We start from the raw sequence: 14,279 nt of genomic DNA, 5'->3' as shown, positions 1-14,279 counted from the left end.
GGTGACGTCATGTGTGCAAGGCATTATTTACATATTAGCTTGCATATGTACATCTGGAGAATTAAGTGATATCTACCACAGGGCAGGTGTTGGTCTCTTTTCCATGTAATTAACAATCAGGTCCATGAATATTTGTTGTATAATAATAATAATAATAATAAAAAAACGATGCAATAACATAGTAATTGTAGTTCTTATTTAACTGTACCTTTAGTATATTGAAATGTAATGTTCTGAGTAGAGGTTTTGGTGTTTAAATTACAGTAACGTGTCTTTCAAAAATCATCTTGTGCCAGAATGAAGAGAAGAAAGTATAAGCAGGTTGAATGTATAAATTATCTTTTATATATATATATATATATATATATATATATATATATATATATATATATATATATATATATATATATATATATATATATATATATATATATACATACATACATACATACATACATACATACTCACGCACGCGGTGGGTACAGAAAGTATTCAGACCCCCTTAAATTTTTCAGTCTGTTATATTGCAGCCACTTGCTAAAATCATTTAAGTTCATTTAATTTCCTCATTAATGTACACATAGCACCCCATATTGACTGAAAAACACAGAATTGTTGACATTTTTTGCAGATGTATTAAAAAAAGAAAAGCTGAAATATCACATGGTCCTAAGTATTCAGACCCTTTGCTGTGACACTCATATTTAACTCAGGTGCTATCCATTTCTTCTGATCATCCTTGAGATGGTTCTACACCTTCATTTGAGTCCAGCTGTGTTTTCATTATACTGATTGGACTTGATTAGGAAAGCCACACAGCTGTCTATAAAAGACCTTACAGATCACAATGCATGTCAGAGCAAATGAGAATCATGAGGTCAAAGGAACTTCCTGAAGAGCTCAGAGACAGAATTGTGGCAAGGTACGGATCTGGCCACGGTTACAAAAACATTTCTGCTGCACTTAAGGTTCCTAAGAGCACAGTGGACGCCATAATCCTCAAATGGAAGACGTTTGTGACGACCAGAACCCTTCCCAGAGCTGGCCGTCCGGCCAAACTGAGCTATCGGGGAAGAAGGGCCTTGGTGAGAGAGGTGAAGAAGAACCCAAAGATCACTGTGGCTGAGCTCCAGAGATGCAGTCGGGAGATGAGAGAAAGTTGTAGAAATTCAACCATCACTGCAGCCCTCCACCAGTCGGGGCTTTATATTTCAGAGTGGCTCAACGGAAGCCTCTTCTCAGTGCTAGACACATGAAAACCCACATGAAGTTTGCTAAAAAAAAAAACACCTGAAGGACTCCAAGATGGTGAGAAATAAGATTCTCTGGTCTGATGAGACCAAGATAGAACTTTTTGGCATTAATTCTAAGCGGTATGTGTGGAGAAAACCAGGCACTGCTCATCACCTGTCTAATACAGTCCCAGCAGTGAAGCATGGTGGTGGCAGCATCATGCTGTGGAGGTGTTTTTCAGCTGCAGGGACAGGACAACTGGTTGCAATTGAGGGAAAGATGAATGCGGCCAAGTACAGGGATGTCCTGGATGAAAACCTTCTCCCGATTCTCCCAATTGAGCATCTCTGGAGAGACCTAAAAATGTCTGTCCACCAACATTTACCATCCAACCTGACAGAACTGGAGAGCATCTGCAAGGAGGAATGGCAGAGGATCCCCAAATCCAGGTGTGAAAAACTTGTTGCATCTTTCCCAAAAAGACTCATGGCTGTATTAGATCAAAAGGGTGCTTCTACTAAATACTGAGCAAAGGGTCTGAATACTTAGGACCATGTGATATTTCAGTTTTTCTTTTTTAATAAATCTGCAACAATGTCAACAATTCTGTGTTTTTCTGTCAATATGGGGTGCTATGTGTACATTAATGAGGAAGAAAAATGAACTTGGATGATTTTATAAAGCACTAAATGGTTTGGCTCCCATGTATCTATCCAGTCTTTTAACACGCTACAATCCGCCACGCTCCCTGAGATCTCAAAACTCTGGGCTTCTAGTAGTTCCTAGAATAGCAAAGTCCACTAAAGGTGGTAGAGCATTTTCACATTTAGCTTCTAAACTCTGGAATAGTCTTCCTGACGGTGTTCGGGGCTCAGATACACTCTCCCAGTTTAAGTGTAGATTAAAAACATATCTTTTTAGCAAAGCCTACACATAACATACGTCTCACATCATAACCTTGTGCTCCAGAACATCTGATCACGTGCACATTATCAACTTGTGCTGTTAATATCATGAACAGCAGCTACGCTAATTCCTCTCCACTGCTTCTCTTTCTCTCCCCATCCCGAGACACCCTGAGGTTTGGCCAGCTCAGTCACCTCCCACCTCGTGATGATTACGGACCTTTGAAGAAGTAGATGCCGAACTCACAAACATCCCGAACCATCTAGAGGCGTACCAGTGCCATTTGGATCCCGCTACATGTGTGGAGTTTTGACATTGGACCTCCTGGAGTGTTTAAAGGCTCTGGCATGGAGAAGCTAATGCTGGATCTGTGGTGATCACAAATGCTGAGCTCATAAAACTCGGAGCTACTAACCATATAGACTGTATAAGACTGCAGAAAGAACATCACTTATAATCTTATACTCCAGTAATCATGTTAGTTCTCACTGTCCAGTGTTCTTTATTGTTGAAAGATTTATGATCAAACTCTTGATGTCACCCAGATGAGGATGGGTTCCCCTTTTGAGTCTGGTTCCTCTCAAGGTTTCTTCCTCATAACATCTAAGGGAGTTTTTCCTTGCCACAGTCTTGCTCATCAGGGACAAATTCACACCATTCACCATCACTGTTGATTTGTGTAAAGCTGCTTTGAGACAATGTCTGTTGTGAAAAGCGCTATACAAATAAACTTGACTTGACTTGACTTGATTTTAAAAATGGCTGCAATATAACAAAGAGTGAAAAATGTAAGGGGGTCTGAATACTTTCTGTACCCACTGTGTGTCTGTGTGTGTGTGTCTGTGTGTGTGTGTGTGTATGTATATATATTATATATATCTTTTTTTTTTTTTTTTTTTTGGGGGCAGTAAAATTCAGCCACAGCTTTAAACCCATTCACATGATTTACATAGCAGATGGACACTGACCCAAGCGTACCTTAAAAGCAGTGCAAGAGATTATTTAGGCAAAGTAGTGAATTGTTTGGCTTTGCAAATCATCTGATGTGATTCCAGTTGAAAATGACTTTGAACAAAACTCCCACAAACAAGCAGGAGCTGAAGACAGACCTGGCATAGGATTAGAAAAGAAACCCAGCATAATATCATAGCTATTGTTTCCAGTTTAGACAGTTTCTCAAAGTGCTCAAATTACTTTTTGACCCTTAAGTTTACGTTTTAAAAAGTTTAGCAATTTCTATATCAGTGACTTAATTTTGATATAAATAGCCCAAATAATGAATGCTTCTTTTTGGATATACAGTGGTGTGAAAAAGTGTTTGCCCCCTTCCTAATTTCTTAGTTTTTTGAATGTTTATCACACTTTAACCTTTCGGATCATCAAACTAATTTAAATATTTGTAAAAGATAACACAAGTGAACACAACATGCAGTTTTTAAATGGTTTTTATTATTGAGAGAAAACAAAATCCAAAACTACATGGCCCTGTGTGAAAAAGTGTTTGCCCCCCTGTTAAAACTGTCGTTTATCACACCTGAGTTCAATTTCTCTAGCCACAACCAGGCCTGATTACTGCCACTGATTACTGATTAATGCCGAGATCCAAAACAATTCAGAAACAAATGAGAAAGAAAGTAATTGAGATCTATCAGTCTGGAAAGGGTTATAAAGCCATTTCTAAAGCTTTGGGACTCCAGTGAACCACAGTGAGAGCCATTATTCACGAATGGCAAAAACACGGAACAGTGGAGAAACTTCCCAGGAGTGGCCGGCCAACCAAAATGACCCCAAGAGCACAGTGACAACTCATCCAAGAGGTCACAAAAGACCCCACAACAACATCCAAACAACTGCGGGCCTCACTTGCCTCAGTTAAGGTCAGTGTTCATGACTCCACCATAAGAAAGAGACTGGGAAAAATGGTCTGCATGGAAGAGTTCCAAGACGAAAAATGCTGCTGAGCAAAAAGAACATAAAGGCTCGTCTCAGTTTTGCCAGAAAACATCTTGATAATCTCCAAGACTTTTGGTCAAATTCTCTTTGGACTGACGAGACAAAAGTTTAACTTTTTGGAAGGTGTGTGTCCCATTATGTCTGGCGTAAAGTGTAACACGGCATTTCGGAAAAGAACATCATACCAACAGTAAAATATGGTGGTAGTGTGATGGTTTGGGGCTGTTTTGCTACTTCAAGACCTGTCAGACTTGCTGTAATAAATAGAACCATGAATTCAGCTGTTTACCAAAATATCCCGAGGGAGCATGTCCTGCCATCTGTTCGTGACCTCAAGCTGAAACGAACTTGGGTTCTGATCCAAAACACACCAGCAAGTCCACCTCTGAATGGCTAAAGAAAAACTAAATGAAGACTTTGGAGTGGCCTAGTCAAAGTTCTGACCTGAATCTCTTTGGGATGCTGTGGCATGACCTTAAAAAGGCGCTTCATGCTCGAAAACCCTCCAATGTGGCTGAATTACAACAATTCTGCATAGATGAGTGGCCCACAATTCCTCCACAGCGCTGTAACAGACTCATTGCAAGTTATCACAAAAGTTTGATTGCAGTTGTTGCTGCTAAGAGCGGCCCAACCAGTAATTCGGTTTTCACACAGGGCCATGTAGTTTTGGATTTTGTTTTCCCTCAATAATAAAAACCTTCATTTAAAATCTGCATGTTATGTTCACTTGTGTTATCTTTTACTAATATTTAATTTTTAGTTTGATGATCTGAAACATTAAAGTGTGACAAACATGCGAAAGAATAAGAAACCAAGAAGGGGCAAACATTTATTTACACCACTGTATGCAACAAACTAGGTCATTTAAAGGAAAGAGGTTGATTTTCATTGATATCAGTATCAAACTGTAGCAGTGTTAATTCAATATTTCTTTGTCCTGGAATATGTCTAATCTTCCCAGCCCCAAAACAATCTCAAAACATTAAGCTACGACCTCCATGTTTGACTGTAGGTGTGAGGAAGTCTGCTAAAATCTCTTATGTTCTGTCTTACATAAGTTCTTCTGTTAAAGCCAAAAATAGCAAATCTGGGCTCATCGGTCCACAGAACTTTCTTCCAATCATTCACAGTCCAATTATTTATTTATTGTTTTGTCATTTACCTAGTTTGCTGCATATAAAGGTTAATTAACATGCATGTGTCTTTTAAAAAAACACAAGACTGTGTTTCCAAACATATGACAGACACTGTATGCTTAGCATGTCAGATGAAAACACAGACTACTTCAGTGTCAATCTAAGAAACCCATATTAAATTGATAGCCACAGGAAACAAATATTTTGTGATCAAGGTAATATAACGCATTACTGCAAATAAGAGCCACATAAATCTCCCTGAGCTCGAACATCTTCAACAGTCTGTAAATCATGAAAACCAACATGCAGTCATGTATTTCTTGTTTGGCTCAATTTCTTACACCCACTTTAAAGAAAAAATATATAAATGACCCAACACATGGAATTGTTTAGCTGAAATAATGTATATTATGTTGTACAAAGTTCTGCTTCAGTCATGTTATTCTACCATCCAAAGTTAAATTTAAATGATCAAATGTATGATCTTTTCCCTAAAGAAAAACAGCAGCACATAAAAAATAAAAAACACTCAATCATTTATAATCACCAGTGGAGTTCTACCGTCTTCCTCCTGTTTGTCGTAGCTCAGTTCCATAATAATAAAATGTCCTGAACCTAGAAGCTACTGTAATATTTATTTGGCTTACAAGACTATTTCTGAGTAGTATTTCCCCACATGTATTTTGCTATAATTCCTACAAAATGTTTTCCTGTCTAAAGTGTTATTTTGTGTGGAGTAATTATTTAATTTCAAATTACATTTGGTCTTTATGACTCACACATTGAATACATTTGTGTTATAGTTTGTGAAGCATTTTTAGAGTTTTTGAATTCTAAACACTTATTTTATTCATCTGTGTTAATTTGTTTTAATGTCCTCTGCAAAGCATGTGTGGGTACATGTCTATTACTCAGTGTAGTGTTTCATGGAGAGTATATTATGGATACACAAATATATGCACATTAGTGTATCATTTCTGTTGTGTTTGTTGAACTGCTGTTACTCAGGGTGGTGTTTCTTGGTGTGTATTCGTAGATACTGCTTGCCTGCAAAACGTTTGCCACAGTGTGTACACTCATACGGTCTTTCTCCAGTGTGAACAGTCTGATGTGCTGTAAGGTGGCCAGACTGAGTAAAGCGCTTGCCACACTGTTCACAGCGATATGGACGCTCACCTGTGTGTATGCGCATGTGTGTGTCTAAGCTCTGTGCTGTGGTGAAGTTCTTGCCACAGATGGAACAGATAAAATGTCTCTTACCAACTCCACCCCCTTGCAAGGAACCACGTCCTCCAAACAACCCCAGCCCGGCCACATTACCCAGTCCAAGCAAGTGCTGTGCAGTATAAAGAGGGGAATTGTGGGCAGTATGCAGTGTCCTTGTGCCATTTCCACCTGAAGAACTGTGGGAGTGTGACAGTGTAGTATGTACTGGGTGTGTTCTCCAATCCAAAGTAATATTCATGTCAGACACCATAGGCTCCATCTTCATGCACATTTTATCTGGAAATGGACGGTTATGACCGCTGGCATCAGTGTGTGTATCAGACAACGAGTGCACATTACTCTGTGTGTTAAAAGAACAGAGAGGTTCATCAGAGGCTGTTAGATCCACGCTTGAGTGTTGCGACTCCTCAGTGTGCGAGTGTGTGTCTGCAAGTACGTGTGGAGGTAGGCTCGGGGAGCGTGTGTTGGCGAGAGCATGTGTAAGGAGGTCATTATTTCCAGAGGCTGTATCTGATCCGACTTTTTGTGACAAAAGTGCTATGACTTTTTCATCTGGAGAATCACGAGTTACCACAGCAACATCGTCATCATCGTCATCATCGTCATCATCTTAGAAAGAAAAAAAATTAAAAATTATAATCTGCTCCATTATTTAACTGGTAAAAAAAAAATTTTTGACTCACCAGTTTGTGGCTCCTGACCTTCCTCTTTGACATGCACTGCGACGAGAGCATGCTCCTCTGAATCTCGTGACTGTAAAATAATTGAACACTCATTTAATAAGAATCCACTTGTGCATGTTTTCCTGCTATTCCTTGTGGTTAATCAGACTGTTCTCCAAGATCTCAAAGAGAGCAAATGGGAAGGGATTGGATTAGGGTGGGGCAGAGGGAGGGGCACAGGCATAGCTAGATGGGGTATTTTAGTCTAGACACCTCCCTTTCATATTTTCTGACCGCTACTTTAATTATTTATATATATATATATATATATATATATATATATATATATACACACACACACACACACACACACACACACACACACACACACACACACACACACACACACACACACACACACAGAGTACAGACCAAAGGTTTGGACACACCTTCTCATTCAAAGAGTTTTCTTTATTTTCATGACTATGAAAATTGTAGATTCACACTGAAGGCATCAAAACTATAAATTAACACGTGGAATTATATATGGAATTATATACATAACAAAAAAGTGTGAAACAACTGAAAAATATGTCATATTGTAGGTTCTTCAAAGTAGCCACCTTTTGCTTTGATTACTGCTTTGCACACTCTTGGCATTCTCTTGATGAGCTTCAAGAGGTAGTCACCTGAAATGGTTTTCACTTCACAGGTGTCCCCTGTCAGGTTTAATAAGTGTGATTTCTTGGTTGGGACCATCAGTTGTGTTGTGCAGAAGTCAGGTGGATACACAGCTGATAGTCCTACTGAATAGACTGTTAGAATTTGTATTATGGCAAGAAAAAAGCAGCTAAGTACAGAAAAATGAGTGGCCATCATTACTTTAAGAAATGAAGGTCAGTCAGTCCGAAAAATTGGGAAAACTTTGAAAGTGTCCCCAAGTGCAGTCACAAAACCATCAAGCGCTACAAAGAAACTGGCTCACATGCGGACCGCCCAGGAAAGGAAGACCAAGAGTCACCTCTGCTGCGGAGGATAAGTTCATCCGAGTCACCAGCCTCAGAAATCGCAGGTTAACAGCAGCTCAGATTAGAGACCAGGTCAATGGCACACAGAGTTCTAGCAGCAGACACATCTCTACAACAACTGTTAAGAGGAGACTGTGTGAATCAGGCCTTCATGGTAGAATATCTGCTAGGAAACCACTGCTAAAGAAAGGCAACAAGCAGAAGAGACTTGTTTGGGCTAAAGAACACAAGGAATGGACATTAGACCAGTGGAAATCTGTGCTTTGGTCTGATGAGTCCAAATTTGAGATCTTAGGTTCCAACCACCGTGTCTTTGTGCGACGCAGAAAAGGTGAACGGATGGACTCTACATGCCTGGTTCCCACTGTGAAGCATGGAGGAGGAGGTGTGATGGTGTGGGGGTGCTTTGCTGGTGACACTGTTGGGGATTTATTCAAAATTGAAGGCATACTGAACCAGCATGGCTACCACAGCATCTTGCAGCAGCATGCTATTCCATCCGGTTTGCGTTTAGTTGGACCATCATTTATTTTTCAACAGGACAATGACCCCAAACACACCTCCAGGCTGTGTAAGGGCTATTTGACCAAGAAGGAAAGTGATGGGGTGCTGCGCCAGATGACCTGGCCTCAAGACTGTTGGAAGACCATTTCAGGTGACTACCTCTTGAAGCTCATCAAGAGAATGCCAAGAGTGTGCAAAGCAGTAATCAAAGCAAAAGGTGGCTACTTTGAAGAACCTACAATATGACATTTTTTAGTCGTTTCACACTTTTGTTATGTATATAATTCCACGTGTTAATTCATAGTTTTGATGCCTTCAGTGTGAATCTACAATTTTCATAGTCATGAAAATAAAGAAAACTCTTTGAATGAGAAGGTGTGTCCAAACTTTTGGTCTGTACTGTGTGTGTGTGTGTGTGTGTGTGTGTGTGTGTGTGTGTGTGTGTGTATATATATATATATATATATATATATATATATATATATATATATATATATATATATATATATATATATATATATATATATATATGTATGTATATGTATGTATATATGTATGTATATGTATGTATGTATGTATGTATTAGTCTGCTGTTTTGGTATCAAATAATGTTGAAACTTTGATCGGAGTGGGCTGCTGATCGGAAGGTTGTGAGCTGCCCCTGCTGGTCTCCAGCTCAGCTGTATCCTGTCTCAGCTGAATGTGCCTTTGGATAAGAAGCATCAGCTAAATAAACAAAATAAAGATATATTAGATACCAAATGGCACATATAAATGCTAAAAAAACATTTGAGATTAGACATTAAATGTCTTTTTTTTTTTTACTTTTTTTTTCAAATTTTTTTCCTAACTTGTCCTCATTTTAAAACTAACCATATGCAGTGGCCACATTCAAGAGAGAAAAGGCGCCACACCATGACAGAAAAATGATTTGCTTTGTTTTCTGGGCATACACATATTGAAGTGACAGTTGATCAAGTACTGATATGAACTACAAAAGATTAAAAGAGTATAAAAAAAAAGAAAAATTGGACATAAATGCATTATGTTGCTTAAAAGATAAGTCTGTCAAGCAATGTTCCAATTCTCCAGTGATAAGACCCTACACGAGGCACTCTAGACTAACTTTATGGAAGGCATTTTGGGTAACAAATGTTTTGTTACAATTAACATGTCTAACAATTATTAAATACGAACAAGATAAAGTTTTCATACAAAAGAATCTTGTTGGCAAATAAAAAACAAACAATCAGCTGTGTAGTTGTAGGTGTGGTTACAAAAGACCTTCTAATTTTCCTCATTTTTCTTGAGTATCCCTTAGTCTTATACAGTGCCGTCCACAATTATTGGCACCCCTGTTTAAGATGTGGTCGTGGACTTCTAAAAATTCTCCTTTTTTTTTTTTAAAACAACATAGAACCCAAATGCAAAAAAAGAGAAAAATCCAACCTTTTATTTAAGTACATTACTTTGGTGGTAAAAAATCACACATTTAGAAAAAAAAAAAAAACTTGAAATCATGTGTGCCACAATTATTGGCACCCCTGATGTTAATACTTTGTACAACCTCCTTTTGCCAACAAGACAGCACTTAATCTCCTCCTATAACATTTCACAAGATTGGAGAACACAGAGAGGATTTTGACCATTCTTCTTTGCACAATCTTTCTAGATCATCCAGTGTCCTGGGTCCTCTCTTATGCACTCTTCTCTTTAGCTCGCCCCACAGGTTTTCGATTGGGTTGAGGTCTGGGGACTGAGATGGCCATGGGAGGACCTTGAGTTTGTGACTGCTGAACCACTTTTGTGTAGATTTTGCCACATGTTTTGGATCATTATCCTGCTGAAAGACCCAATGACGACCCATCTTCAGCTTTCTGGCAGAGGCCATCAGGTTTTTATTTAAAATATCCTGGTACTTCAAAGCGTTCATAATGCCATGCACCCTAACAAGGTTCCCAGGGCCTTTGGAGAAACAGGCCCACAGCATCACAGATCCTCCACCATACTTCACGGTGGGCATGAGGTGCTTTTCGGCATACTCATCTTTTGTTTCGCCAGACCCACTTAGAGTGTTTGTTGCCAAAAGCTCAATCTTAGTCTCATCTGACCAAAGCACACGATCCCAGTTGAAGTCCCAGTACCGCTTAGCAAACTCCAGGCGTTTACGTTTGTGAGTGTTAGTGAGAAAAGGCTTTTTCCTTGCATGCCTCCCAAACAGCTTGTTGGCATGTAGAGGCGTCTGATGGTTGTTTTGGAGACTCTGTGACCCCAAGATGCCACTCTTTGATGCAATTCTGTGACGGTGAGCTTGGGAAATTTTTTACTTCTCTTACCATCCTCCTCACTGTGCGTTGTGGCAAGATAAACTTGGGACCTCTTCCAGCCTTGTTTGTCACTGTTCCAGTTGTTTTAAACTTCTTAATGATTCCTCTGACTGTAGATACCGGCAAGTTAAGGCGAGTGGCTATTTTCTTGTAGCCATTGCCTGACTTATGAAGGTCGACACACATCTGCCTTACTTGAATGGTGTGTTCTCTTGTCTTTGCCATGTTGACAAATGGGTAAGAGAATTAGGCCTCTGTGTCACGTCATATTTATACCCCAGGGAAACAGGAAATCATGAATTACTAATTAAAAGTCCCTAGATACCCTGACCAACCTTAGCAACTACAGAAAAATATATATATAAAAAAAAAAAAAAAATTAAATTTTTCAGAGGAATTGTTAGGGGTGCCAATAATTGTGGGACACATGATTTCAAGGTTTTTTTTTTTTCTAAATGTATGATTTTTTTTACCACCAAAGTTATGTACTTAAATGAAAGGTTGGATTTTTCTCTTTTTTTGCATTTGGGTTAATAATAATAATTTAACCTTTATTCGTCCCACAGTGGGGAAATTTCTAGTTTTTTCGCATATCCCAACTCATCTGGAAGCTGGGGTCAGAGCGCAGGGTCAGCCATGGTACGGCGCCCCTGGAGCTGATAGGGTTAAGTGCCTTGCTCAAGGGCTCAACAGTGGTAGCTTGGCTGTGCTGGGGCTTGAACCGCTGACCTTGTGATCAGTAACCCAGAGCCTTAACCACTGGACTACCACTGCCCTATGTTGTTCTATGTTGTTCTATGTTGTTTTAAAAAAAAGGAGAATTTTTAGAAGTCTACGACCACATCTTAAACAGGGGTGCCAATAATTGTGGAGGGCACTGTATACACACAGTTATAAAGGATTACGGTATCCAACAAAAGGCACATATTATAAATGGAGTAATCCCCAATCTCCTCTTTTAATTTATTCGTACACTTGACTAATTCATGTGTAAAATATTGACAAGTCTTTTGGTTGACAAGGATGAGAACCGAGGACAGACTGAGGAATTGTGTAGAAGAACTGAAGAACTACAGTAAATACCAGATGTACACAAACTACAAAGCTGATGTGAACAGTGATGCTCATGTTGCCACCGTTTCTTTATTGCATGCAAGTCACGTGTCAAGTGTAAACCACATACATTTTTTGTCAGGCTGATCACATCATAAGGTGTTTATTATGAATTATTTCCCTCGTTCAACACACCCAGCATGCTTTTTTTTCCCCCTTATGTTCTGTTCCAAAGCTGAATTGATTCCTCTCAGTGTTTAAAAATGATACAGGATGGACTATAAAAGAGAGGACCTTAAATCACTCCCTCAAGCTCACCACATGCAATAGATTAAATAGATGTAAAATCTTTCAGTGGCATTCAGTAGCATCTTACTTACTGGGTTTTTATTATTATTTATACAAGTTTAAATTTACTTTGTTTTTAACAGTATTTGAAACACTTAACTCTTTTGGACAGTCCTGCAAGTTCTGAATCAAATTGATATTTGCCAGGGAACAAACCCACAAATGATCAAAAATGAATAATGCATGTAAGCATGAAGGTTTTAATAACTTAAAAAATGGCAAAACAGTATCACAGTATAAACCTTTTTTTTCAACCAAACAGTAAGCGGTTTTGGCAAAACCCTTGGCCAGAGAAGAGGTTAAGTGTCTGGAGCTGTCAGGTGGAAACACTTGTACCATATTGCCTAGCTGCTACCCCATATAATACTACTACTACTACTACTACTACTACTAATAATAATAATAATAGAACATTTATGACCTAGATAAGGCAACAATATAGTGAATGTGCGACCTAAATATGCATTGTAACTTCCCAGTGTAAGGAGTCTATGGGTTCGAGTTGTCCTGCAGGGCAGTTTTGCGTTTGTCTGGCAACCTCGCTCCTTTGTACAGTGCCACCTTGCTGTATTTTGTTGGTAAATGCTGTATTTTCTCGTACAGTGGTCCGAGAAGCATAGCATTTAATCCCATTGCTAATGGATCAATGGTTGGGAAAAAAATAATAACAAAATCGCCTGACAATATATGGTGTTTTTGTTTTGTTCCTTTTTTAAAAATAAATCGAATAGTAACCATTCTCACCTCCCCGCGGTGGCGGCGGCTCATGGCCTCCTGCACGGCCGCGGTCTCGTCGCTATAGCCGCGCGCAGCTACTATTGAGTCGATCAGCTGGAGTTTTCGCCGGAGTTCCTCATTCTCCTTCTGGTGTCGTGAAATCTCCATGTGTAAAACCGCGTAACCGTCATCTACCAGCTCGCAGATTTCAGCCACCGCCGCCCGAGTCAGGGTTTCCATGATGGTCGCGAGTTGTGTGTGAAATGCACGGTAATTCGCCATCCTCCTCGTACACGATTGTGGCAGATTCAGTGACAGGAGATGAAGAAAACCGAGGCGCAGTGCGATGAAAGCAAACAGGCGGTTTATGGTTTCAGACACTCACGTACTAAACTGCTAATTCGTAGGTTTGTCAATTAAATATCAATTCCGCCTTGACTTAATCTCCGATTATATCAAAATAAAAGTCTCCGGGTTGAATTAAATAAAGTCGCCAATGAAATCACTGGCATGAAGCGCGCGTTCCTGCATGCAGGTGTTGAGAAATAGAGCAGAAATGCACATATTTCAGTAAAACTTGTTTCAAACTCCTGTTTACACCTGGTTTGTCTGAGAAACATTTACATTCACTGACTCTGAAACACAATCTGAAATTAAACTACCTGAAGCCTAAACCGTTTAGGCAAAAATATAACCAAAAACCACACTGAAAAAATGGCAAAGACTATGCAAGATTACCTGCATATATTGGGGAAGTGATCTCTCAGTGGTTATGACTTGAGACTTTTGATTGAAAGTTTGTGAGTTTCCAGGCCCTTGAGCAAGCCCTTTACCCTCACTGCACAATTTGTACCCATATAGAATAAATATAATTTAACTAATTTTTAGGTCTTTGGTCTTCTTTTAAAGTTTAATGTCTCTTTTTTTGTTTGTTGAAAAGGATGCTTAGTTGAAAAAACAAAACATTGTGTCTATATTTGGACCCAAACACAATCTGCAGATCATTTTAACATTATTTTAACATTTATATTTTATAACATTATTTTAACATTTTTGGTCACATATCTTATCATTATGTTCACACCTAGTAATTCTTGAGTGATCAGTTCATTGACCACTTCATTTGGATTAAAATTCAGGCAGAAATATCTCACAAATCTTATCCGATCCAGTATATGATGA

The 14,279-nt window shown here is 39.0% G+C and overlaps 1 protein-coding gene across 2 annotated transcripts; it reads right to left on the bottom strand.

Annotated features, from left to right (window-relative positions):
- Positions 1–5,616: 5,616 nt before the first annotated feature.
- Positions 5,617–13,952, bottom strand: si:dkey-7l6.3 (zinc finger protein 235). Of its 2 annotated transcripts, XM_046877063.1 has the most exons (4): positions 13,125–13,952; positions 9,271–9,378; positions 7,142–7,211; positions 5,617–7,067 (listed from the first exon to the last, which is right to left on the bottom strand). In XM_046877063.1, the coding sequence occupies exons 1-4, from the start codon at positions 13,377–13,379 to the stop codon at positions 6,232–6,234; spliced, it is 1,269 nt and encodes a 422-aa protein (XP_046733019.1). In that variant the 5' UTR covers positions 13,380–13,952; the 3' UTR covers positions 5,617–6,231. The 2 variants fall into 2 exon arrangements, with proteins under 2 accessions (XP_046733019.1, XP_046733020.1); XM_046877064.1 differs by lacking the exon at positions 9,271–9,378 and having other exon boundaries at positions 13,125–13,951.
- Between the last annotated feature and the right edge of the window lie 327 nt (positions 13,953–14,279).

The sequence above is a fragment of the Silurus meridionalis genome, chromosome 20, assembly GCF_014805685.1.
Source record: "Silurus meridionalis isolate SWU-2019-XX chromosome 20, ASM1480568v1, whole genome shotgun sequence".
Taxonomy (NCBI): domain Eukaryota; kingdom Metazoa; phylum Chordata; class Actinopteri; order Siluriformes; family Siluridae; genus Silurus; species Silurus meridionalis.
The sequence above is the reverse complement of the archived record's forward strand: the minus strand, read 5'-3'. Positions and strand labels throughout refer to the sequence as shown.

Excerpts from the sequence above, each read along its gene's own strand:
- si:dkey-7l6.3 (XM_046877063.1), bottom strand. The coding sequence starts at position 13,379 with ATGGCGAATTACCGTGCATTTCACACACAACTCGCGACCATCATGGAA. Across the intron at positions 9,379-13,124 it reads GCCGCCGCCACCGCGGGGAG|CTGATGCTTCTTATCCAAAG; the intron begins GTGAGAATGGTT and ends TTGTTTATTTAG. Across the intron at positions 7,212-9,270 it reads AGCAGCCCACTCCGATCAAA|TCACGAGATTCAGAGGAGCA; the intron begins GTTTCAACATTA and ends ATTATTTTACAG.